Source organism: Plectropomus leopardus, chromosome 3 (assembly GCF_008729295.1).
Source record: "Plectropomus leopardus isolate mb chromosome 3, YSFRI_Pleo_2.0, whole genome shotgun sequence".
Classification (NCBI taxonomy): domain Eukaryota; kingdom Metazoa; phylum Chordata; class Actinopteri; order Perciformes; family Serranidae; genus Plectropomus; species Plectropomus leopardus.
In genome coordinates, this window is record NC_056465.1 from 7758722 (window position 1) to 7786193 (window position 27472).

Below are 27472 nucleotides of genomic sequence, written 5' to 3' on the forward strand. Positions count from 1 at the left end.
TGTGTGCTTATTTATACCAACTAATTCCAACCCATAATATCATGGCATCCACAAAATCTGCAACTTCGAAGCTGCACAGAGCTACAATTTATTTGTTAGGTACTTGGTATGCTCTTAATAATTTATTTTGCCAATTTCAAGTAGATGTTTTTTTGAGTATATCTTTTTTTTCTTTTCTTGTGTATTTTATTATATGGGTGTATTTGTTTCCCAACTGTGAAAATCCAGAATGATTGTTATATTAACGTCATACCTACAAAAATCAGTCACCAGTATCTGGAAATGGGATGGAATTTATCTTAAAACATCTTAGCTTGCAGCTAACAGTGAATAAGCCTGTGCTGTTGCAGGTTTGGCCTTGATGAGATGGTTTTTCTGACAACAGATCCAGATAAATTTGAAACCAGCTTAGAATAACTCAGGCTTGTGTCATATCCTGTTATCCACGAAGAGGCCATGGAGATTCTTCACAGCAGACACTTGACATGCCACAGCAGGAAAGGTGCAGGTGTTAATAATAACCGAAATAAAGGGCAGCAATCAAGTTCCAGGCCTATCTGTATTCTGCATGCTCTCTCACTGTATCCCCCAAATGTAATGGACACTCCTAATCAATGGCATAGTTACACCTGCTGTGAAACCACAGTGTGTCATGAGTGTCTCCTGCATGAAAAGCACACCATCTATAGACCACACATAAAAATGTTTTATTTAGTGTATTAACAAATTGTATTATACATTTTATAGACAGTGTTTTTTTTTAACTTTTGTTTCACAAACAACAGCATTATAAAAATAAAAGCACATATAACATATATTGTGATCGTGGTGTCATTTTTATCAGCAAATCTGGAGTAATACAGCATCTATTTACTCATTTTGTTGTTGTTTTTTGTTCTTTTCCTACAAAAAATGTGTAGTACAGTTTAAAAAAAGGAGTGAGCTTGATGCTGAATGGAAAGCTAAAAACAATGAAGCGGCCATCATGTGCCAGGTTAAAAGGGAAGGCCATGACTGTAAAACAAGTTTGCACATAAAAAATAAATGTGATGAAAAAAAAAACCAAATGAAAACTCATGCTGGTGCTGAAATGATTATATTTGTGAGATGTTTACATTGCTTGGGTAATACTTCATCGGCAAAAGCTTTTGTTTACGTATGTGAGCGGTTTCAAATTGTGCAACCTACAAACGTCAGCACACTGGCAACATATCAGTGGTGGATTGAATTTATATTATTAACTGTCAAAGTTATTTTCATCAGGAGAGAGAGAGAGAAAAAAAAGACCTATGAGGCAAGTTTGGTGAAATCCTCCTTAATTCTACAATGTTATACAAATTTATACGAAAAGCTGACATGAGAATCTCAAATGCACTCTTGAGATCCATGACGACAATGGAAATGTCCCCCAAATGTCCCTCACTCGGCTCCAGAATTGCTCTTAACCGTCATCAGGCCTGTGTGATAACTGCTGTGCCATCTGTGCACCTGGCCGCCCGCCCACTTATTAGCTACATAATTTGGTTGTTTCGTATTCCATCGAGTTGGGCTGCTTGGCACTGAAAGTCTGCAGCGCTGCCTGGATCCTGGCAACGTCTGTGGTGGACAGTTTGAGCCGGTGCCGCAGCAGGCAGGAGAAGAGGTCCAGAGGCTGAGCTCCGGGCGGGGAGAGCCTGTTGACCCGATCCCGGATCTCCAGCAGCTGCAGCAGGGCGGAGTCCTGCGATCCCTGAGTGTATGGGTAGTCAAGCTGTAAAATCAAGTCCTGGATCGCTTCCGGGTCAAAGTGCATACTATAGCCGTACACCTGGATGCTGTTTATCTTCATGTAGCCGAGATTGCGCCCCGGTTCCAGGTACTCCAATGGTTCGTAATATATAGTTCCATTCCCGTTAGTTGATGGCCCTCTGATCCGGCTCCGTAGGTAAAAGTGGACTGTCTCAAAAAATGTTTTCCACTTGTTGCCCAAAGTCAAAGTCCAGTTGTAACAATCATAGGGAATGTCTAATTTAGTCCTCTCCCAGTCTGGGTAGTTGTTCTGGTCGATGGGCATGATCCAACTCTCCGAGTGGCTCCCCCCGAACGGATTGATATAGACAGACAGCATGGGGTCCAGAGTGCTGTTCTTGGTAAGGCAGATCTGTAGAGACATCCCCAGGAGCATGTGGACATGGTTTGACTTGTATTTATTACTTTTCAGCGTCAGCAGCATCCTCTTCCTCCATGACGGGTCGAACCAGTTATTCAGCCTGACGTCATTGCTGACGAAGATCCCGTGAATGCTGATGCGGTTGTCGCGTTTCTGCAGCAGGTAGCGCAGCTCTGAATCCTGCAGGTCCGTCTCGAAGCCAATGTAGTGGTCGGTGGAGTCGGGCACCTCGTTGCGGCACAGGCCCTGGCTCAGCATGTAGCCCTGGTTGCAGGTGGCGCAGCGGGAGCGGTTCTCGTAGGAGCAGGAGGCGCAGGAGGTGCCCTCGCCCACCGTGCAGGGGATGACGCCCTGGCAGGGGGGGTGCTCATAGGGGCAGGAGCAGCTTCGCGTCTCCTCCAGGTAGGAACCGATGTGGTTGTTCTCACTGCAGTACATGATGGAGAGGATGTAGTGCAGCCAGTAGCTGAAGGGCCTGCAACAGAAACAGAACAGTATGTAAGCTGTTCTGTAGATAAAACTGATAAAATTAACTATTTGAAACCTAAGCATATTGTATGATTTCTTTCAAAAATATTGGAAGCAGGTGGTGAGCAGTGAAAGAACCCAAAATTTTTTGTCACATAATGTAACATAAAGATTTATGACCATCATATTTTTTTTTTTCGCTGAGATATTTTTTTCTAGCTTTTTGAAATACATTTCTAAATCTACTGTCTTTCAACTTCTGGATCATTTCTTTCCAAGTTGCTCATAGCCTTTTTATTTACCATGTTTTTGAAAGAAATTGCACCAATTTCCATGGTGTAAAGATGAAAAACTTGGAAAAGGCATCAAAAAATAGCACAAGAATAGTGATTGAATAGTGATCGCTCCAGGTTTTTCAAGGGTTTTTTTTGTTTCAAGCGTTAAGCATTTCCTGAAAGAGAATCCGTCTTGCTCAGGAACACGTAAATTACAGAAATTATTTCCATGCGAGCAAGGGAAGATAATGAGACAATGGGGCCCTGGGCACAGATATGCAAAAGGTCCCACCACCTTTCCTAGACAGAAGCAACACACAGACTCAGTGCAGGTTTTGCTTCTTTTTTTGTTTTGTTTTGCATCTCTCTCTTTTTTGTTATGTATTTTCTTGTCCCTTGTTGTAGTTATTTTTATTTGGGCCTGGATCTGTTTCTGGTAGCTCTGTTCAGTAACCCTGTCCATGCATACTGGGAATGGCCACACAGAAGTGATCTTGGTTACAAAGATTTAAGGTGCCTCAAAATCAGCATGTCTATAAAAGACTAAATAATAAATATAGCATGTATAGTCTTTTCGTTGTTCTTCAAATATGAAGTTGACCCTTTGATCTCTGCAATAGAAATGATCTGACAGTGCATGCATTGGTATTTTCACTTATTGTGATGTCATTTCTTGGAGTATCTTTAAATACTTAATATCCCTAGAATCTCTACAACCTAAACTAAAAGGTTATGCCAGTACATAAACCAGAATAATTGTTAGAAGTATTGAAAAAGTGTCATTAGAATTTTTTAGAATATAATTTAAATATAAACAATACAAAACATATTGATCCAAAACATTTCTAAATGTAGAAGCATGAACTAAATATTCCTAACACTCTTAAGTTATTTGGACTATAAACATTATTTATTTTTGACATATGCTCATTTTCTATGAGCAGAGTGCACAGGCCTTATGATAGATTCGTCATTCATTCCACTTCACATTTTTGCGTTGTTTGCAGCACACATCGAGAACAGCAATAAGATCATTATGAGCATACAACATTATGACATGGAAGACATTTGTCTGAGCTGTGTACTGCAAAAAGAATGAATGTGTTTTTTATTTGAGATCAGTATATTTACAAGATTATACAAACAACAATCTCCCAACCATGACCGGGAGAATCAAAGGGAGATTCCAACATAATGATGTCAAAATACTACGTCTCTATTTTATGTAAGTTACGGTGACATAAGTTCATGACGTGATGACGGAAGACAGAAGTCTTAACTTTGTGCTGCAAACAGAATGAATGTGGTGGCTCTGTGGCTCTTACTTAAGATTAATTTAAACAGGATCATGCAAACAACAATCTTCAGCAGCCGCCTACAGGAGGTCCATTTTTAAAGGGTTAATTACCCAAATAAATAGAAACTTTTTTTTAAAATCTTGTGTTTTAGTAAAATAAAAGTCTTTTCTTATATAAAAAAAAAGCCCTTTTTTCTCCTGTATAACATAAACATGCAGTATTGTGATGACACATCCTGCCCTCCGTGAATACATAAATCCATCACATTAAAATGTGATTTACGATGACCATCTACACCCTCCCATTATCATAAACCACACTTGAGTGTTGGCTTGTGGGTCGTAACGGCAAGCAAAGTGATGATCATGGGTTTGAGGTGTGTGTTTCAATGTTACAAGCAAAGAAAATACATTGCTGAGGTCTGATATCTCCCTTTTCAGCTTCCTGATCTAACAATGTAGGCGAGGGAGGTACGGGTGAAGGTCAACAGTCCTCCACTCTTCTGTATTGCTTTGTATTCTCCAGAAACTCATGCCCACTGAGCAAGGCCCACGTTTAAGCGATGCATTCAAATCCTGAAAAAAATCCTTCTAGAAACGATACCTTCCACATATTTAGTTTTAGTCTGGAATCACTCCATGTTTAGCAGAATATACACCAGTGTTTTATGGAAAGTTCCACATGATGAGGGAAAAAAATGTCCTCTGTTTAACATTATAAACATCACAATCCATCTGATTTAAAACACTGGGTTCTGCTATTCTGATACACTGTTAAGTGTGTTTCATTTATTCTAAGACACAAACTCTAATGGTAAATCAAAATTCATCAGACTGTTTACGGGAAAAAAAAGGGGAGCAGATGGACTGCATGACAAGAATATAATGTCATAAATCAGTCTTTAAATTCTTTGTTTCACATCTGTCACATTTCTGAATCCCCTTTTGTTATCTAGCACATTGCTGTTTTATCATTGTGGTCATGTGCAACTTTGAAATTAATTTAGGGCAAACAACAATACAACTATAAGTCATTTACATAGCAAAAGCACATTTGATAAGAATTCAACACCTGTCCCAGCAGTTATTTGACTAAATATTAAGTGGAATGCATAGTGTGTGCAGCTTAAACTGCACAGATAAACAGATAAACATTTGATTAAAGTAAAACAAGTTTCTTTCCACAACTTAACAAACCCAGATTTTTGAGCAAATATATGAGGCATATTTCAGTAAGTTTCAAAGTAAAGGTTGCCCTCAGTATATTTTCTGGAGAGCCTTCTGCCATTCCTTCTACACAGGGACACAAAGCAGTATTTGGTGCTGACTTTTTCTAACCAAACGTTTGATAAGACACAATGACAAATGCTGAATGCATGTGGGCGCTCACAGCACCATCGCCAAAATAGAACAGAAAAAAAAAAAATCTGCCATAACCTTAAAGCAAAATCTAGTCTTCAACTCAGCTGATGAAGACTTTTATACTTTGAAGCTATCTAATTTTTGAAAGTGCTACATATTCAGTGCAGGATTTATACAGTATTTTTTGAGAAAGTCATCCAATTGACTGCTTAACATTGTTGGATTATAACTGAAGCTCCTAAAAATCATCATGATACAATAGTCGACTAGAAATGGCAATTTTAGTGTGATCATGTCTGCTGTATGCTATTTGATTATTATGGTAAAAGTCCTTGGTAGTTTTCATCATTTTCATTTTCATCTGGGGCGAGTCCTTTATCCACAACAACCACATAGGGAGTTTGGTTCAAGCCTCTAATACAATGGTTTTCAAACTGTGGGGCAGGACCCCCTGGGGGGGATACACAGAGCTCCTGCAGGCTGATTGTGGATGACCAGGGAATAACTATGGATTAAATGAACAGAATTTGCTAACATGAGTTTGCAGATGCTATCATGCCATATTTTCACTATACTTAACTCCTTAAGATCCTTTCTTTCTAATGTTACTTCCCCAGTTATTATTAATGATTGCTAAAAAAAAAAAAAAATTGTGGGGTGGGGTGACATGAATTTTTTCCACATTCTGAAGGCCTTAACCCTAACCCTACTTAACATACAACTTATGGTATAGTTTACACACACACACACACACACACACACACACACACATACACAAAAACAAGAAGTCCAGGCCTAAGTACACCTTCTAAATATGATGAGGAAATAGAGCCAAAACTGCGACAGATTTATTTTGGGGTTTTCTTTTGTGATGAGCACCATGTGGAGCCAAAGTCTGCAGAAACACAGGCGCTTTGAACCAGCAAGCTACTTTAATACAATATTCCAGCATCACAGCGAGTGTAGTCATTGTGTGTAGCAGAGTGTGACATGTAGGAAAAAGGGAAGAATAAAAGACATTTTCTCAAATCGTCAAATTTAAAGTCTAATGACATTTCTTTAGAAGACAGTTGATACAAGGTGTTAACAATACCGGGCTTCTCTGAGGCTCATCCGTTAGAGTCAGTTGTGCATATCTCACCTCCAGAGCGGAGGCTGTGCACAGCGAGACAGAGGAAGCTGCCCCGCCATCATAAAGCGCATTGTGTCAGCAGGACATGTAAACTGTCATGGAGACGCAGTGTGTAGCGCAGGCCAGAGAGAAGCTGGGTGTTCAGTCTGCAATCTGTTCGCTGTCTGTCAGCTCATTTCACACTGATCAATGCCACACACAAACTTTTTCCTTCTGCCACAGATTCACTTTCACGAGTGAGCAAAACTTTTCTCTCCACAGAGGATGCACTCCATTTTCTCCATTAAAAGCAATATTTATTCTCTCGGTGAACCACAAAATAAAACAACTGTTGTTTTTTAGCGGCTCTGTCGCTGATATTCTGACACCTTGTATTCGCAGCTCAAAACCGAAAAAGCATACTGTCCTTATCTTCAAAGACTGTACTAGAGAGTTGCAATAGAAACTCCAAAATGGATTTGTGGCATTAAGTTACAAAGCATATCATATTTTTATGTTTGCTTTTTTCCCATCTGACAAAGACCATGATGCTTCAGTACATGAATAATAGCTGCAGATATATATGAATATTTATTTTATAAAAAGGCAAAAACAAATCCGCTATGAACTAGGTCATTACACACGAGGCAATAGGGAGAGAAGAGGTGGAAGAGAGGAAATAATGGTATTTTTTTTTAAATGTGCATTTTTTTGAAGCTTAACAAAGTCAGATGTGAAATTTACTGTCTTTTTGTGCAGATTCTTTGAAATGCAAAATCATTCATTATATCTCACAACTAAAAGATTTTAAAAAAGAGAAAAAAAATGCTATACTTCAATTTAGGAAAGGGCTGAATCTTTTTTTTTTCCTGTTTCACTTTGAACTCTGTTTATATGAAAAAAACAGACTCTTCCTCAGATCTTTAAAGAGCACCAGGTTAAATCATAACATGGTCCAAAATACCCAGTTTTAAAGTCTCCAAGTATTTACTTCAACACTCATTCACTTAATCTCATTACTGCTTTATAACTGCTCTTCCTAATATTGTCCCAGAGACTGTCCAGCTGAAGTGTTAAGAAATACTGAATGTTAGATTCAGTGCAGATGGTGTTGCACATGTGGACTTATCTTATTTATGGGCTGGTTTCAATATATCCTGCAAGTCACTTCATCCTCTAATTTCATTGTCAATTATGTAGTCATGCAAACCAAACGGCAATAATTTTTGGCATTGGAAGTTTCAGTCAAATATGGGTATGTTAAATTTCTGTGTTTTATATGTTGTGGATTTATATTTACATTTGAATTTTCTATTTTATGTTGTGACAGTGCTCAATGGGGTGGTTATGTTTATGCACAGCCACTTGGTGAGGGCGAGGAAAACACATTTTGGCTCACCTGGCCAATTTTCAACAATATGTGGATATAATTTGTGGATATCAGAACTTCCTTCCATCTAACCGGTGCCTAGATAGTCAGCCAACTCCTCCATATGACTGGACTGGACTGAACTGTACTTAAAAAAACACTTGCTATTGTTGCTACAAACATGGCACCTGTCTGGCTTGAGTGTCATGCCATCCATCTTCCCATCGAAATTCAGCAGATGTTCATGTAATTTAAACTGCATCATATGTATGAAGTGTAAAATTCTAACATATCTGTGGTTTGCATGAAATGTAAAATGCCAACATTTTCCTTTGGCAACTGGACTGAGGTAAGCATGTGCTGACACCTGTGCATTTTATTTTCCTCCCACTGGCATTTCTTCTTCAAAATAAAGGTACTAGCCTTTATAATTTCATTGGGACAAATAATAACAAAGCATTATGAAAATATTTATGAAATGAATACTCAAGGAAAACAAATGATTATTTAAATATGCAGAACCATATCAAAAGCCACATGTAGTTTGTTGGGTAATAATATTTAAATAGTGAGATTTCAGCCCGACAAATAGACCAGTGATTAAATTTAGTTATGGAAATCTGGGAGATAGGTAAAACTGTTAAAACTCCTTTTACTAGATTATTTCTGCAAACAGATTATAATGCAGCCCGCTTAATGACTCTTACTGGCTCATTCAATCATACAGCCCTGGACTGGAGCTGCTGTAAATCATTAAAAGTCAGGAAAAATAGGCAGGGGGACCAACGGGAAACCAAAAGGAAACACTGTGTAACAGATAACAGGGTGTTGCACTGCTGCATAAAGAGCCTTGTGTCGCGGTGCAGAGAGAAGAGCTTTGCTAAAGTAACGTTGTAATGCATCTTTTCATTTAGATTTCTCTCCCTGTCTCTCACTGTGCCTGGCTATATTCTCACACCGTGTGTGTCCGATGAAACAGTGCTGCAGATTTTACACCTGCTTTACCCAGACATTAAATTTCAGACGCAGTATCATCTGAAGCAGGAGTCAGGCTATGATGATAAATCAGGCGCAACAGCTATTTGAAATACCATTCCTCACTCCCACATTTTGCAGCTTAAAATATAATTGCATCTGAAAAATTTGTAGTTTTTAGCTATGCTGCTTTTTTTTAGTGGCTGTTAAAATCTTGGTGCGGTCTTTTAGTAAACACACATACAATTTGGCTGTTTGGTGCTTTAAAATGGGTTTTAAATCCTACATAAAACTATGCAGCAACTATAGCACTGGCTATAATGCTCCATGCTAAAAGTTTAGCATTTGCTCTAAAAGGCAATAAAATGGTAGAAAAATAAGAAGTTGTAGCGGCTCTAAAGTATGAGTACATCTTGTACATGTATGGTCTTATAAGATTTTTTGGGTGATGGTAAAATGTTGAACAGGAATTATACGCGCTTATTTAACAGGAGGTGAAGGTGGTGGGCGACGAGAGACCGTGCAGCTGCAGTGACAAATCGCATTGCAGAGGATGATTACTTAGTTTCTCACCTGAAATTGCTCCAAAGATAAACCTGGCTGCATTAGCTCTACTGGCAAAATCACATTTCTTTTTCATAAGTCGGGAGTCTTTGGACTATATGACTTTTTTTTTTTTTTTTTTTTTAAATTACAAGAATAGATCAAATGATCTACTGAGGAGACACAGAAAACTTTTTTGTCTATGATTTCCTCATAGTTAACCAAAAGGAAAATCTCCCAAAGTTAGCATATTCCTTTAAAACACTGCAAACTTTAATTTCACAGGAGGATGACTTTGATTTCCTGGATGTAAAGGCGACCTTGGCTGGGACTGCAGCCAAGTCATCAGGTGTAACACTATAGCTCACGTCAGGAGGACCTCGGTTGAATATCAAAGCACTAATATGTTGTGTGTATTATTAGCATAATGCCTAGTTGAGGGGATAACAAAGCGCTGTGCACAGAGTGGGCTGCAGAAAATAAATGAGCACTGCCGTTCACAGCTTGCTTGAAAGGACTTGTGATGTGGCTGCAGGCTTTGGAATTTTTTTGCTTATTTTCACACATGCACAACCACACGCATGCACACACACAAACCCACATTAACAGAAAAGTCAGCAAGAATACTTATCAGCTTCTCACCTCTCCCTCAGCATAATAATTTTGGGCTGACTTCGACACCTCTTGCTGAGGGTGAAGAGCTTGTTGACGATGCGCCGCGCTTTGCTCAGGAGCTGCTGGGTGCTGAGCTCCAGCTGTTTGTAGCGCTGGTGAACGGCCGGCTCCATCTTCCAGAAGTATTGGATGGCCGACGTGTTCAGGGCGTAAAACGTGGGAAGCCTTCGAACGAAGTTCTGAAATTCATCTGGAGGGCAGGGAGAGAGATGCAAGACGAGAGTTGAGCACTTCTACAAACACAGGCCAAACTAACTCTCTCACTTCGTTCCAGCTATGTTTGACTAATTTAGGCAGACTAAACGAGAGAAACACTTTGCAGAGGCCGCACAGGCTCTGCAGCTGCAGGGCAAACTGGAAGTGATATTGTTTGACGCATATGTTAATGGAAAAAGGCAGAGCTAAATATGAGGTTGGGATAGTTTTTTTTTATTGCATTAATGAACAGCCAACAGCTTTGTCAGGGCTAATCCTGCAGGTCTGTCTGTGAGAAAACAACATGGACAAGGAGCACAGAGGATAATTTACTATGTCAGCCCATCAGAGCTGCTGTCTGCTGCACATGCAATGCCCAGCAAACGTATTACATTTCCTAGGCATTCAATACCAATATCATCGCCATTGTAATCATGATTGGTTGTACGGAAAATTGATGTGAAGCACAACACTGATGAGAAAATGACTGCACTGTTTGTAATTAGTTACCGTTATCTTGATAATACAGCATCTGATTAGAAATCCAATTAAGTGTCAATGGCTTCCCTGGCGATTATGCAAGGTGTATTACATGTTCCTGTGAAATTAATAAGTTGATTAAACAGTTAGTAATAAAATATATTAAAGGGGTATTTGGGGGTGCTAGTCATGGCCTACATTTTAAAATGAGAGATGTTCTCCTGCGGAGGAAAGAAACCACACGGTGCAGCTTAAATATTTGCTCATTTGATTCCAAGTGCTCCGTCAAGATGTTGCAATTTTACATATTCATTTGTATTGCATTGAAATAGGGAGTCTGAAGGGGAACAGCACTTGAATTTGGAATTGCAGTATTTCCATGGCCTAGGAAAGTTCAATCAACACATGAACATGAGCAACTCTCTCAAAGCTAGAAACATCCTCTATGACATCACATGTTAAAGTAGTTTTTTATTTGGAAGGGGGTCATTGCTACTAATATGTTATGACTGTCTTTGACCATAGGAATAACATGTACAACAAAAAAAAAAAAAAAAAAAAAAAAAAATGGTTATAGTTTCCCAAGTAATAGTATTTTTGCTATTGTGTACAAATCCCTTCAAATACTAAAACCACTCAAACCCAGGACCATTTGTTTCTCCTAAAGATGAACTTTTTTTGTTTTAATAGGTAATGAATATGTACTCTGAAATTAAAGATAAAAAAAATAGACCCAGTAAAATTGCATGGCAGTTTGGGCACAATGACAGCTCATGGCACATCACATGCCCATTTTAATCTGTGTTACATAAAATCTGCTTTTATCAATCTTTTGAAATTTCTTGCACAAGGGACAAGGGCCTGTTTTTTGGCCAATATTTGAGAAATTTATTTACATTGAGGCATAGGTCAGTATCCTTACCATCTGATACCTAACACCACCTGGGATATTAAAAGCTGCACAGACAAAAACTTTAACTCTATTTTTATCACTTTTATTTGCACAACTGGAACAATGAGCAATGCCAGCTCATGGGGCATTACATGCCTATTTTATTATGTACTCAATGAAATCTATTTTCATTCATCTTTTCGTAAGATTTCTTTCAAAAGTGATATGAATGTTTGCTTTTGGCTAATCCAGCAAATGCCTGAAAAATCAAGAAATGCATTCACATTGATGCTGCACAGATAATATCTGTCTTTTCATAATCTTTCTTGATTTGCACAATTGAAATAGCATCCCTTGTGTAAAAAGTTCAGACAAGCAGAATCATAAAAATCTGACAAAACAAAGCAAACAAAAGTAAAAAGAGCTTCAAAGGAGACTATAAAAGGGGAAAAAACAATTTAAAACAAAAGAGAGAATAGATAAAAACACATAATTCCTTGTTAGCGGGATATCACCAGACATCACCACATTCAAAAACTGTGGCATTCAAAAAATATTTTACAAAGTGGCTCAACAGGATGGCAATTGTTTTAAATAGGCAATGTTTTCATCCCTGTTTTCTGACCCAGGTTAAATGTATGTGTTACACTGTAAATGCACTGGGTGTTTTTCCACTGCTTTAAGCTCAGGCAAAAATATTGATTAATTAGTGCAGGAAACAGTAACTGAATCTGTTCATAGTGTCGAGTTTCCAGGGAAAGGTGGAAACTGCAAGTTGCTGCTGAGCCAGACCATTATTTTATCACCAAGACAACAATAACTCATCCCTGGAAACCCACTCTCTGCCCACCATTATTATCTTGTCAGTCATTGAACCCAGGAAGGTAGCAGCCATCCCCCCTTTGTATGATTTTAAAAATGGAAGACGCAGTTTGAAAGGAGCACAAGCACAGACATATTCTGGGCATTATTCCCAACAAATTGGGGTTGGAGGATAATGATGTGTATCGAGAGGCTTCTTTGGTTCTTAAATTGCTAAATTATGAAGTCACAATTAGTAAATTGTCGGTCTTAGTGGCTGGGTTCATTTAAAGCAAGTTCATTTGACAAAAAAATGCAAAATATTTAAATGTATTTTGACCAAGACCTGTTGGATGCTAAGGGGAGAGTGGGATTGGTCATTACACCTTTTACTTTCAGTTGACAGAAGCCTAAAATGTCACGTAGGAATAGAGAAACCTAGAAATGAGTCTTACCTGTGATCCCCTTGTCTCAAAGCCAAGGGTTTTTTGAATGGGTTTTTGGTTAGATACCTGAAATAAGGTCTGTGGTTAATACAAGCTTGAGAGATTTTCGTGGTATGTTCTACGTCATAAGATACATGAACTTTGAAGCTGTTATGTGTTTAAAAAGGCAATTATTATCAAGTGGCTAAATGAGACGACTTAAATTCATCATGCTGATGAACGTGTTACTCTTAAAATTACCCTGTAGATAATCTGTGACCCCAAATCTGAAAATGTAATTACCAATATTTTTAACAGTGCCCTTTAGGGAGCAAGATCTAATGAAAGCGACTACAAACACATGTGACAAACACCCCATTCTGCCTGACTTATTGAAACCTCTGACTTAATTGTACCCTTTTTTCTCAATGGATCCAAGTCCTCTGCCCATTCTAATACATTATTATGAATACGACTCTGTTATTTGTCTCACTGGAAACTGACAATCACTAGATCACTAAACTAAATACAGATCCAACAGAATATTTAGTTTCCTAATTTTTGCATCACTTGGTGGAAGGTCGAAGCAAATCATGTCTGCAATAACCTGACTGCTGAAACTTAATTTAACAGTCCAAGTCCTGATTGTTAATCTCTCTGCTGCTGATGTTGGTTGTTCTTCCATTAGATCAAATACACAAGTAGATCCCCAGGGGGTTCCAAGGGAACTTACTTATTTGTCATTATTTAATACAGCGCTGCAAGTGCAGTTCTCAGGGCACCTTGCTGTTAAAGTTATTGCCAGCTGTGTGCTAATCAAGTTGCCCTTAGTACAGAAGCATGTAGCCAGTAATAACACACTCAGCCAGCAAGGAGCACAAAGAACAGTTTAAGGCAGGGCTGGGAATGACTGTAACAGCTAGATGCCCTCAGGGCCTGTGGATGCAGCTCACGGTTTCAAACATAATGGGAACACAGAAACAGAGCTGTGCTGGAGTGAAAATACGTGATGCACTGGCTGCAAGGGTGCAACAGCCAAAGAATGCACCTAACAGTGTAATAAAATCACCCTGAAAAAAGCCTGCATGGATGCTTTTCTCACACTCATCCCGAGTGAACACAGCAAGCACAATGGTGAGCTAATGTGTCTGTTTTTGCCATGTTGCCCAGCTGACATTACATAAGGTTAACTGATGAAATGGCCACAATTGAGCTGCAAAGAATTACATCACAGGTTACATCATAGGCTGCTAACAGATCACATCATTTGTTGTTTGTTTCTGAGGTTGTGACAGCTTCCCCTATGGTGCTGCAAAACCTTCATTTGACTGAATCACCGGTGACCTAGACACATTACTGTAAATGCTACCCTTTCATTTTCTGGACATTTAGTTCTGCACCGTGCAATTTCTGTACACAGACAGGCTCAAATAGCAGCATAACGGTAGTTGTTTGAATGCCGGTGAAGTGCGTTAGGTGTTTTGACAGTACACACTGTGAGATGACAGACTTGTCAACTGTTAGAGATTTTTTTTTTCTGCGCTGTTCCTACTGAGTCAGCTATGCCTTTAATATCTCTGGCTGTATCAGGGCGCTGAGGGAAATGTTGCCAATCAATAGGCAGGACTGCTTTATGGCAGTATTGGATTTACAGGATCTGTTCATCAATGTGATGAAGTGCCTTAATTTGTACATCATCATCATCATCATCATCATCAGCATTTAATTTAGCAGACTGTCCAACAAACACTGAACAGTTACTGAAGGGATATTGCTGAAAATGTACAATATATATCCCCTAAGACCCAGGTTTTTGTTTGGTATGCATTAAGATTTTTTCCTAGCTATTTGGGAATAGTAGGATGTGATACATATAAAAAGGTAAGCACTGTCTTTGAACACTAAGTAGTTTAGAAAAAAAAAATGAATTTCCTCATATGGGGAGTATGGATTTATTCTCAATAGTCCCAAGTGAGTGATAAAGTTTATAACAGTTCATTTTAACGCCTGTACATTGTTGTGCAAAAACAAAATTGCAAACAAAGCAACATTTGTTGGCTGTTTTGGGTAAGGGGTCATTGTTCAGGTCTAAAACTGTTCAAAACTGTCTGTTTCAAGCCTGCACATGGCTATGCAAGAGCAAAATTGGAAATAATGCAATATGCAGTATCTAAAGCCTTGTGATTTGTTCACTTTATAACTCTGTAAGATGCTGTGATAATACAATAGTATAGTCACAATGTCCTCAAATGAGACAATCATAAAGTCACAATGTCCTCAAACAGGTACTTAAAAAGCGTTTCAGTTTGTTACTATTGTTAAAGAGTGACTTAATCCTCGCTTTCGGCTTGAGTGCCTCCTCCCTGAAATGTGAAAAAAAGTCTCAAAAATACTCAGGGCTAGGAGAGGGGCTAAGACACGACCAGTCACAGAACTATTCCGCCTCTTGATCTACAGCACCGTCCTGCCCCCAACACACATGCAAAATTGTTTATTGGTGTTTATTGGTGAGAAGCAACAGGGCAGTGATGAAAGCAGACTTCTGCTACCACGATCCGCCAACAGCAAAAGCCAGGTTTCAACCATTAGAGGGCAGTCACTATGCAATTTATACATATTATGTAGAATTTTAATACTTTGCACTCAAAAGTCAGGACCTGAACCAATCAACAACACCACTAAATGCCCATTTATATTGCTTTTCAACTGAAAAAAATGGTTTGAAAGTTTAGTTACTCTTTAAAATTGGTCAAATGTGTATGCCATAGCAAACTACAAATCTTATTTAGCATAAGAAATAATCAAATTTCAACCCAGAATTCTTGATCAGGTTTTGTACCTTGTCTACTTCTGTGTTGGTACTAACATCTTTGACTTGGCATAAATAGCTGTCACCTTGTTTTTACATGGATTAGTAGTATTGTGCTTTTGCTGCCCCTGGATGGCACAAAGAAGAGTCCACGCATGAGGAGAACAGGTCAAAGTTAAGCAAAATGAAGTATACAGTGCAACAAACCCAAACAAAGTAATGTCTTCATGGGAGGATGTAGGGTAGGATTCTGATATTGGAAAATTTCATATGTATCTACATTGTTTACCTTGACAATAATAATAATAAGTTACAATTGTTTTGCAGTGGTGTTTCAATCAAAGCCTACCAAACATATGTTAAACATACGTATGTGAATTTGCTTTTCATTTTTGAGACAGATTAACATTTTGTTGTCTTTTTGTGTGGAAAAAAGGCTATGACCACACTTAACAGTAGGACTTTGGGACAATCCATCAAATACAAAGACATTTCAATTAATAGGCATGAGATGCTCCTCTCTGTTGTTTTTAGATAATTTTGTAAGATGCAATTTTAACAATGGCTCCTGTGTATGCTGTTTAATTCCCATCACATGGGTTGGACATAATTGTCCCTTGTTTTCATGGCCTCTCAGTCTTTGTTTCCTTTGCCCATCGGCTCCTCAAACAATAGGGTCTAATTTGCTGACAGTGGGAGGGTCGCAGCCATTGAGAAGGAAAACACTGACCTGACTCCTCAAAGTCTTGATTGGCCATGTTCCAGGAATCTCGGATTTTCAGCAAACTGGCTTCCATGGCTCTCAGATCCACCTCAGGGCAATTACACTGTGGGTAGTCCGCGGCGCACTGGCACCAGCAGTCATTGTCCCGGCACACAAACTGGCCCTCCTCATTACACCCGATGTAGCTGAGAGCCGCCTGCACGAACCTGGCCCTTAGGTACTCTGGCAGTATGGCCTGAAGGCCTGAGGCAAGGACAAAAACAGGACAAAAACATGGAAATGTCATATGGATGAATGAAGAGGAAGCTGTAAGTGCTTTCAGTTTTCCAGAAAATGTGTTTAGATGGCTTTGGTGTGCTAGATCTATGAATCACTAAAAGCCGGCGCTCATTTCCTCTTGTTTCTTTGCCACGCTTGACATATGCTTGGTGTCACATACAGTATGCTGAGATTCACTTAAAGTTTTATTTTTACTGCACAGTTCTGCTACTTTTGTTCTGAATCATTACTGTCTGGGATTCACTTCAGAACTCTGCAAGCATGCATGGCAAGAAAAGCAAAAAGAGTGATTGAAGCTAAATTCGTTCTGACACTCTCACGCTGCAGTTATAAGCTTGCCAGAGAACAGACACTGTGACAATTCCATCAGAAATTGGGGGAGTTCAATTATGGATGGCCAACCTTGCAAATGAATCTTGTTTTCAGGGCTCTGAACCAAAACGGAGCTGACAGAGTCGAGGTTGTCATAGTTACTGCATCCGAGAGGGCCCGTCCTTGTTTCGGTCACCTAAAGGGAGGGAAACATAGGCACATAATAATAATGATTCCGAAGAGCCCAGCAGAGATAAAGGAAAATATTGAAAGCATAAGAGAGAGCACAGGACTTAATGTCATACAGAGTGAGATTAACAACAACCTTTCCTTCTACTATTTGCGGCCACCAAAAGGGAGGGAAACATAGGCACATAATAATAATGATTCCGAAGAGCCCAGCAGAGATAAAGGAAAATATTGAAAGCATAAGAGAGAGCACAGGACTTAATGTCATACAGAGTGAGATTAACAACAACCTTTCCTTCTACTATAGAATATAACTACTATATATTCATTATGATGCCCCCTGGCACCCATAACATGCTAAAATCTATGTAATGTAAGCATGTCCTATTCAATTGTTAACACACCCGAGTATTCATGTTATTGCTTGATGCAAACCTTCACACGAGGTAGGCTATGCAATATTTTTACAGGACTGCACAGGCTGAAATGTGATAGAAGAATGTGATGTTGTTCTTCAAATGTGTCAGACCCACAACGGACAAAAAATATTAAAATCGAGGAAGCAGAACAACACTTTTTTTTTTTTTGTTAATTCCATACTTTGTTCTCTTGGGCTGCATTACCCACAATGCAAGTTACATCACTTAAGGCAATTTGGCAGATTCCGTGCAGCTTCCCTGCAGCAACAACAAGCTTTATACAATGATGTTCACATATGTAGTAGTACTCCTCAAGACCTGTAAACAGGTGTTGATTAGGGATATTGGCAAAGTTCCCCTTAAGCAATCCAGGCTGCAAGTAACATGATGTTAGCTAGATAATTAATTGGCATCATGCTATCATGGCTCCCTTCATGTTATCTGCAAAGGAACTGAACAGCATTCTGATTCATATAGTGTTTTAAGTCCAATGTGGTTTAAAGAATGACTTGTTATTCCCAGACGAGGATAGCTTGAATAAAAGTACTCATTTCAACACCAATCTATAGCTGTGCTAGCAGCTCTGTGAGGTTGTACTTGGTGCCAACAGTGCATTAAGCTAAACACAAATGCCACGCTGACATGCATGCAAACATGCTGGAGGCATAATGTCTACTATGTTCACTCTTAGTTTGGTGTGTGATATATATATATATATATATATATATATATATATATATATATAATATATATATATATATCAGGTTTGAGGTTATAGATTTTTAATTTTTTTTCTGACATCTCTGTTTTAAGCTAACTTTGAGGATTTAAAAAACAGTCTGAGCAAACAAACTTGGGTGTGCATGCTCAAATGTTAGCTATCTTAGTTAAGACTTCATGAAATATTATTTTTTTAACATCTCCTACACAGAAAAAAAAAAAAAAACATAAAAATTCAAAATCAATACAGAATGGCTGATACTAGGAGTGTAAATAACAAGGTTTCATCACCATACGATATGATATTGATTAATTTAACAACGATATATTTGCTGCTATCACAAACTCTGCCACAATATAATTTTTAACCAATTCAATTCAGGGGCCTGCAATTGATATGAGACAATATCAGTCTTTTTCTTGGCTGCTTGCCATCGTCTGCCTGGCCGCCAGCAGTGTTTGAATGTTGGAAGGAAATGGTTACACAGGCATGCCATGGGAAGTTCAAAATAAATTCATATCTTGGAGATGACAATATGTATAGATGTTTTATTTTTTCTTTCTTTTTTTTTGATAACATGGACTGATCTTTGAAGTTTTACATTTATCCAGATCAGTGTATCATTACCCTAGTCACTACATCTAAATTCATTCTTAGTAGCTAATTAATTCATCTTTACTTCTGAATGATACAAAAATTAGAATGTCCTTCCACAACAAACATCCCTATCAGTCGGTTCCTCTACATTTGAGGTTTTTTGTGGTTCTATCCTCCTCAATTAAATTTGAACTAAATGGTGGCTGGCATCAGTTAAAAGTGTTACCAGTGGCTGCCACATCACCATTATGGAACCTTCAAGATCATTTCTAACACAAATTTTCTCTTTATTTTCTAAATCAGAGGCACACAGCACAAAGCTCTGTTAAAAGGGGTATGATGGGAGCTCACAACATGTAACAAGTGATTTTTGGCAATTTCTGTGTGCCTGTGGCGGAGTTGAAAACAGAACTACAAAGGATTATTATTGTCAGTAGGTGTGATTACTTCAATCATGTCACCTTTTTTTTCCCATTCTCTTTGTAATGGTGCAACTTGCACAATGGCTGCTGACAATGTGGTGACGGAGAGAACAGCGTCCTCCCAGAGGAAACGGATGTGACTGTGTGGGAGGTGTAACATCTCCGTGTGAGGATAAATGACACCCAAAGTAAGCCAGGGTTGGAGGATATCAAATTACTGCAGCTTGAGGAGGGGAAGCCACATTTGGTTAGCATGGGCTTCTCTTTTCCCTGAAGGACTCTTGTATAAATCTAGGAAATGGTTCAGTGACATGAAGTGAGGTGCCAAACAAGTTGGCAGAAGTTTTTGGTTTGGTGCTGAGAGAGGGTTATCTCACCAGCCAGTCTATAAAGGGTTATGACCACTGTATTTATCTGCACTTCATGCGTCAGCATGGCGTTTTTGTATATCTGACAATCTGTTACACAAGAGAGATGTGTGTAAAATTAATTAATCAGGATTTATGTCACAATAGACAGCTTCAATACACAAACAACACAGGAAGGAAGGTCTGTTCACAGGTGCTTGGTCACGAGTGGGACTATTAGAAGCACCAACTGGAGGAGGAGAGGGGTCTTGGTTTTACACACCTTTTCTGAGTCAGGTTAATTAGCTCAAAGCGGGTTCAACTATGTAGGAGTGGGAGAAGGAAAGAAAAAAAAAACATCAATTGACACACATGCAGACAACTGCAGTACAGTATGTCCAAGTTTTTTCCAGCACATATTTGGGTTTGGAGTGTTCATTTGCAGAAAGACACGCTTGGATTGTCAAAAAGCCACTGTTTGTCTGAATAAACAGTCACAGTAAACATCACTGTGTCCTTGTATCTGTGCCGGAGAGCTGTGTAAAATAGCAATTTGCTCGGTAAATTTGTCAAAACAGAACCTGAGCTTTTCACCTGGCCTTTGACAGAAGCCACTATGACTCTTGACATCAGTCTAAAGAAAAGCAAGAGGAAAGGTGGGTTTTTGTTGTGTGTGTGTGTGAAATATAAGCACCACAAGTGTCAAATGCTAATGCGACAACAAAAATGACAGCAAAGCTAACAAAGTGTGGACAACCAAATAATACTTCTTGTACAGCATCTGTTGCCTGCTTGTATTTACTTCTGAAACAAGCCAAACCAACTTGTCCTCTTCCTGTTTTTTTGTTTTTTTTTAATAAAAGTACCTCCTGTGTGCCAGGACGAACTAATTCTCTGGGACAAATGAAGCTTTTGAAGCTGTTCAGGCAGATAACTGATCCTCAGCTCCACTCGAGCTGAATGTGTATATTTCCATTACCAGTTGGGCAATCTATTAAAGCTCACAGCTCACTCTCTGCTGGCTTGACTCCAAAACAAATTTTATATTTACATTTTTATTCTAGATTAAAATGTTGCAATTCACATCAAGGGTTGACTGCATACGGTAAAGACAGCGTGCCAGAAAGCCAGGCATTTTTACGGAGACTGCTTCAATTTTCTACAGCCATTAGGCCACACTCTGCTGTCAAGAGTCTGATGCATTAAGATTCACTGTAGACAAAAGGTTTTAACACACAGTAAGTGTGAGCAAGCATGTGTGGCAGACAGATTTTACTGAATCCCCTTGGACATTGAGAGAGTTGACCATGAGGCCAAAGTCTGTATGGTCTTTGAAAACACAGTCACTACAGGTCATTCTGGATAAAAAGACAGACCATTTTCACATCATGTTCATTTGAAGAGCCATGTGGGGACATGGTTGTTTTTGCTGTACATTGGAAAAATGGTGTGAGTTGTGCTTAAAAATTTGTTTCTGCAGTCGATATCATGCAGGTGACTGCTCTCAGCACAGCTTCATAGTTGAAGGGTAAAACATTTCAGGGGCTTATTTCTTACTGTATTCACTACTTGTGTGGTTATTGTCATGCAGGCTAGCCCCCTCACAATGCAGCCAACATGTTTTCATCTTAGGTCATAAAATATTTTTTTTCAAGCCCCTAGTGTTTGATACCAACCCCAAAGGAACCCTTCGAGATTTTTCAAAGATGTACAGCTGTCTCCTGGATGGAACACATCATAACACATGGTTAATCTTGTGAGGGTGTAGGCCACAAAACTGCTTGGTTAGGTTATTGGAAAAAGATCATATTTTGGGTTAATATAATCACATAACTTGTGTAAATGTGTCACGTTATGATGTAAGTACATCATGTACACATGTAAGTTATGTAATGTAAACAGCATTGACCTTTGGTTTCACGCGGGACATGAACAGCGTCTCATAGGTTAAAGTCTGTTTGTTTGACCAGCCCACCACCATCGTTCCTGCCCAGTTCCAGTCTTATCCCTATTAGTAAAACATCTGGCTTTGTTAATGGACCTTCAAGTCAAATATTAACAAATAAGGAACCCTCCTGTGTCAGTTTTGGACATTCACAAATGCATGTCAAATTACTTGTTATATGTATTGTGACTTTACAAAATGTATTTTTTTAGGAAATGTACAGTTTCTACTTATTACATGCATACCGTATTTTTTCTTTTTCTTTTAATAGCTCACAGCATAGGTAAAACACTTTGTTTTTAGGTTTATTTGCTTAAGTATAAGCAACAAAAGTTTATAGGTTTAGGGATTACTTTTGGTTTCACAAAGGGAACTAACATTGTGCTCCTAGGTGAAAGTCCAGTGGTTGTTTGACCCATACAGCTATCCTATATAGACTCTTCTGCTCTTTTTTCTATGTTTGTTGCCAGTGACACCATTAACTGCCGCCATCCAGTGCATATCATACCACTGCGAAGGATGCCTTTGTGCTCACGGGTCTAACACTGAGATCCACTGACAAAACAGAGGTATTTGACGAAATGGGTTGTTGCCCACTGTATCAAAAATTGTCACTGCCTAGTGAATATCATACACATCACTCACCATCATCACTCACACACCACCATCACTCAAAAAGTGGAAGTATTTGATGAGTATAGGGAGTGAGAACAGGCTGCTATCACATGCCGAGAGGCTTTAAAAAGAGTCACTATTTGACGATCTGGGAATGGGAACAGGCTGAGCACGAGTGCACCTATTACGTGACTTCAATTAAGACCATGGAAACTTTGAAATAAGAGACTGTTGTGGAGAAAAAAGGTAGGTATAATTAGACCCAGGTGTAATATGTGAACTTCTCATTAACGATTGTGACACATTATTTGCTACTATTTATGGCAGCATTTAAAAAAGTCACAATGAGAGCAGAGGCTAACATGCTCAAAGCAAAGCAAAATTACAAGAGAGAAAAATCCAGAAAACCAGTCAGGTACAGACCCTGATAATTGCCCCAGGTGTGGAAAGACCGTTAACTTAAACTGAAAATAGGCTGTCTCAAGATAAAGGTCAGAGACATAGTGTATGAATACAATGATCATTAATTGGGAAAACCTGGAAGCGAGAAACAAAAGTTAAGTCACAACCGGATACCTTCAGGGACAGACATAAAAAGATCTCAGAACTTTTGCCGCAAGTCTCACAAGATGCAACTATATCCGAGGCTCAGAGACGTGACGCCAGATTTGTGCTGACAAAACACAGACGCACACACATTCAAAAGACTGTAGAATCTCTCCTCCGCTGTGGAGCTCATGGCTAGATTGTTCACAATCTCAGCTCAATCATCCTTGACAAAAGCCTGATCTGGAGCACGCGTATATATCCAGGCTCCACGGGCAGCAAAGATAAACTGCCAACCTGAAGGGAAATCCATCTCCTTTGCTGTCACTTGCGAATTATTGCCAAACACCATGACGGTGTCTTCTTTTAATATTTTCCCAAAGGTCCAATAAAAGTAGCAACATCTCCTTGCTAGATTAATGACAGCAACTGTGGTAGCCAGCCAGGAGGAAAAGGAAGACTTTTGCCGCTGTGGGCAGAAAAGTTGTCTTTCTTTTGACATCCACTTCTGACAACTACAAGGTCAATGAGAAAACTAAATACGCAGAGACATGAGGATGAATAAAAGCTGGGAGCCCTGTAAGTACTATATATACACCCTGTATGTCTTTCAGTCTCCCAACACGAAATACTTCACAGAGCTACTATTTTAATTGACAATCACTCATACAATGTCTTTTTAATACAGAGATATCATCATTTTAGGCAGGATGGGCAGACAGCACTGTCTTTTTTATTATTGACGCGTTAACACAATTAATTAAAATCTGAGCAGCCTCCGTAGGGATCCACAGATTAATTTCTAACACAGACAGATGTCCAACTTAAAGGGGAAAATTGACCAAATGCAAATCTAAAGATGGCTTTTCTATGCATAGCAATGAGACCATCTGCAAAAAGCACCCAGCGGAGCAGAGCATGTGTGCACAGTCAGCCTCCTCTATTAGAAATCAACCCCAAAAGAGAAAAATCCTTTTTGTATATTTCACTACTTTCAAGACCCCATGAGGCTTTTTTTTTTCCACGAAAAGCGAGAAAACATACAAGTGATTCCAAAAACACGATATGCAAATGACATGGATCGGTTGGTGGGGGAATTATTAATGTGCCATAAATGAGTACGAGATAATTGTGCTGACTGTGTTGGAATAACTAACAGCTGCATTTAATGGAACATTTAATTGCACTTAAAGGCTTTCCTAGAATAAGCAGTTTGTGATGCTTACACATGCTGTGGACGTGACTTGTTTATTTTATCTTGATGAATTTCACTTTGCCCTCTAGGCTTGCCTTTTGATGTCTTCTCGATGCCTAAATGCTCCTTTAGAATTAATTCAGCCTGAAAATAGACCTTGTGCAACCTCCAGAGTCTTTAGCTTTTTATAATGTCTGTAGGGCTGACTGATTTGGCTGAAAATTAATATCACCATGGAAACAGCATTGCATTTTGTATCTAAATGTGACAAATCAAAATCATGGGTCACTGAGTAGTGGTTATTGAGTATTATATTCCACTGTCATGCATTTCATTTGAAAAAAATAGTTTAAAAATTTAAAGAAATTGTGGGCTCCTCTGCAAAAGTACTGGAACCACAAGTTTGTTTCTACCACAGAAATTAGCAATTTTCATTAAATTAAGTTCATGCGTATTTCAGTTTTCCATTTAGCTGTTATTTTGGTCCTTTTAAAAGTCATTTTCTTCCTGCGCTGCCTCCTGCCAATCATCATTGTGTACTGAATCCTTCAACCAGTAAGCTTTTAAGCTTGCAAGTGAGAAAAGCTCAGCTACCATCAGATCAGTGCTGTAAGCTTTACAATCTGCATATAGGCCTAAAATATATTGCCCTACAGTAAGGAAAAGGGAGAGATAACAGCCAATAAGTCAACTATTGATGGGCAACAAATTACAGATGAATCATAAAGTACTGTATGCTTCATTTCTACTGCATGGTATCTGCATCTTGCCAGTGACGGTCCCAATGATTCTCTTTTACCAATCAGTGGTCTTCCAGTGTTTGAACTCCAGATTTTATTACTGGCTCACCTCAATAGGAACCTTGACCAAGGTGGTACCCAGAAGTACCACTTACTAAATTCTTTCCACAGCTTTTGCCAACATAAAACCAAAAAAGAATAGTTCCAAGGAACGTGAGCCAAAAGGAAATGACGCAGAAGTAAGGTGTTTGATCACCATTAACTCTTATAACAGCTTCAGTGCTCCTTGGTTTGGATTCACAAAGTCTCTGGAACTCTACTTAATGGATGAATGCCATCCTGTTTTGTTCAGACCAGAGATTCTTAATGAGATGAGTCGGAACTTGCAACCACATGCGATGCATCTCTCTGAAACACTCTGAAAAGAAAATACACTAGAATTTGAATTTAAAAATTGAATTTAAAAGTTCTTTGTTATTTTTGATTATGTGTGTGTGTGATATGCGCATACAGCCATCAGCAGCAGCAACAACATTCAACAATGATTTACCATGAGGACATAGACCAACATACGTGTCAGTAGCCACGGGTATGCATATGAGACAGACTCAGGGTTTGCTAGGAAGAAGATCTGTTGTCAAATAATCCCACAGCAAGCAAACACACAGATTGCAGACAGAACTTGACCAGCTGACTTCACCACAAGCCAATTGGCTGTTGAAACAGTTGACAAGCCTCATGTTCTAAAACTTGGCAACTTGACAAGGGACAAGCCGACTTGAGTTGAACTCAGACAGATCAGTTACCACAACCGCAACTTTTCTCTGCAACTTTATAAAACTGTTGCGTTTAGCCATGAATCTTTGGCCTGAACTGGACTTCATACAGTAACTATAACCACAATTTTGCTTTAGCAAATTCATAATCATGTTTATTCCTACAGTCTGCACCTCATTCCAGTTTACTGTTCCTAGTGACTGGGACAAGTTGCAAAAGCAGCTAAAACACCTTAATGCCATTACCCTCCTTCAATAACTCAAAATAGTTTCTGATCACTGCACCTGTTTCTGAATTAGCTTTTTTGGCTCACTGTACATGCTGTTGTTGTATATATGGAATATAATGAGATGTTTTGATTTTGTATAATTTTGCACCAGCTGTATCTATGTTTTAATGCTGTGCACTGACTTGCCTCCTGTTGTTACCTCTCGGCTCGGCCATCAATGAGAATTGGTTCTATACTGAATTTTATGATTGAATAAAGGTAGAATTAATTAAAATAAATAAAATCACACATGCATAACATCTCCCTATATTGCTTATTTGAAATGAGATGAGGTGACTGTGGACGCAATAGCACACAAACCCATGTGCTGATCTCTCATGCCTTATATGGAAGCATCTGCATTTGTTATGTCCCTCCACTCATTTACAAAGGTTTTCCCTTTAATTTATCACCAGTCTGTATACCCAAGTAGCAAGCACACATTCCCAAGTGAGCCCTGAAGGCATCTTTTTTAGCTTCATGTTTCACTGTGCCTCTGCAAATGGAGCTCTGCCTGCTGCCAGACACATTGTTCAGTAAAACACTGCTGCTTGGAAAGTTGACATAGTTCCACTCTCAGACACCACAGCGGCCCAGCGCACAAGTGCTGTGGCTCAGGACGTGTCGTTTTAACTTTTGGAGCAGGTGAGAACCAGAGCCAGGAATTGGCATCGTAACTGGATTGAAAACTGCTCAGCTGCTAGTCTTCCTCAGTTTGTACAGCAGAGGGAGAGATATTGTCGACCCCAGTGTTCCCACTAGAACACTACCAGGTTCACATATGCTTTATTGGGTAAACAATAGTGTTGTTGCAAAAACAAGGACATAGCACAGTAAGTAAAGAAAGCAGGGGGATGAAAAAAAAATGTAATTAACCCTATGAAACCTGGACTGACATCAGTTTTCTCATGATGCTTTTAGACACCTTACACAAGCTATTAACCCTTTAAAACCTGTGGTTTGATATCTTTTGAAAACATGGGAAAAGGCAATGAGCAACTTGGTAACAGATGCTCCACAAATTGCAATAAATTAGTAGAGTAAGAAAAATATAATTTATTTCAAATTTAGGGGCGAATGACTAGGAAAAAAAAAAAAAAAAAAACTACGTATAGCTTAAAAACTACATTTATTATTATTATTATTATTATTATTATCAATTATTATTATTATTATTATTATTATTATTATTATTATTATTATTATTTTATGTGTTTTTCCTTTTTAGTAATTTGCCTGTCCTTGCCCTTTGCCTCCTTTTTTAATTTCTTGCCAAATTTAGTTATTGCCCTCTTCTCATGTTTTTATGAGCAAACAAGCCAGTTTGCACGTGGGGTTAATCAAAAACAGATGCAAATCGAAATGAACACAAAACGTTATTTTCTCTGTTGTTTTTGACTAAGCAGGAAGTCACCACTATAAAATATCTGATTTCACATATGTAGCCGGAACTAAATTGCATAAAAGCAACATGATAAAAGGAAATTATGCTACAAGTTGGCAATTAAAATACAAGCCTTATCTAAATCAGATTATGCTATGTCTTGCAC

At 38.7% G+C, this 27472-nt stretch overlaps 1 protein-coding gene across 1 annotated transcript in view; it reads right to left on the minus strand.

Moving 5' to 3' along the window:
* Nucleotides 1–830: 830 nt before the first annotated feature.
* Nucleotides 831–27472, minus strand: part of brinp3a.1 (bone morphogenetic protein/retinoic acid inducible neural-specific 3a, tandem duplicate 1) — a 62923-nt gene continuing 36281 nt past the window's right edge. The window contains exons 5-8 of the mRNA XM_042481951.1: nt 17232–17337; nt 16557–16793; nt 10192–10414; nt 831–2624 (exon numbers count right to left, since the gene is read on the minus strand). Of these exons, the coding sequence (XP_042337885.1) occupies nt 1508–2624; nt 10192–10414; nt 16557–16793; nt 17232–17337 (1683 nt within the window). The 3' untranslated portion in view covers nt 831–1507. The remainder of the gene's footprint in view (nt 2625–10191; nt 10415–16556; nt 16794–17231; nt 17338–27472) is intronic.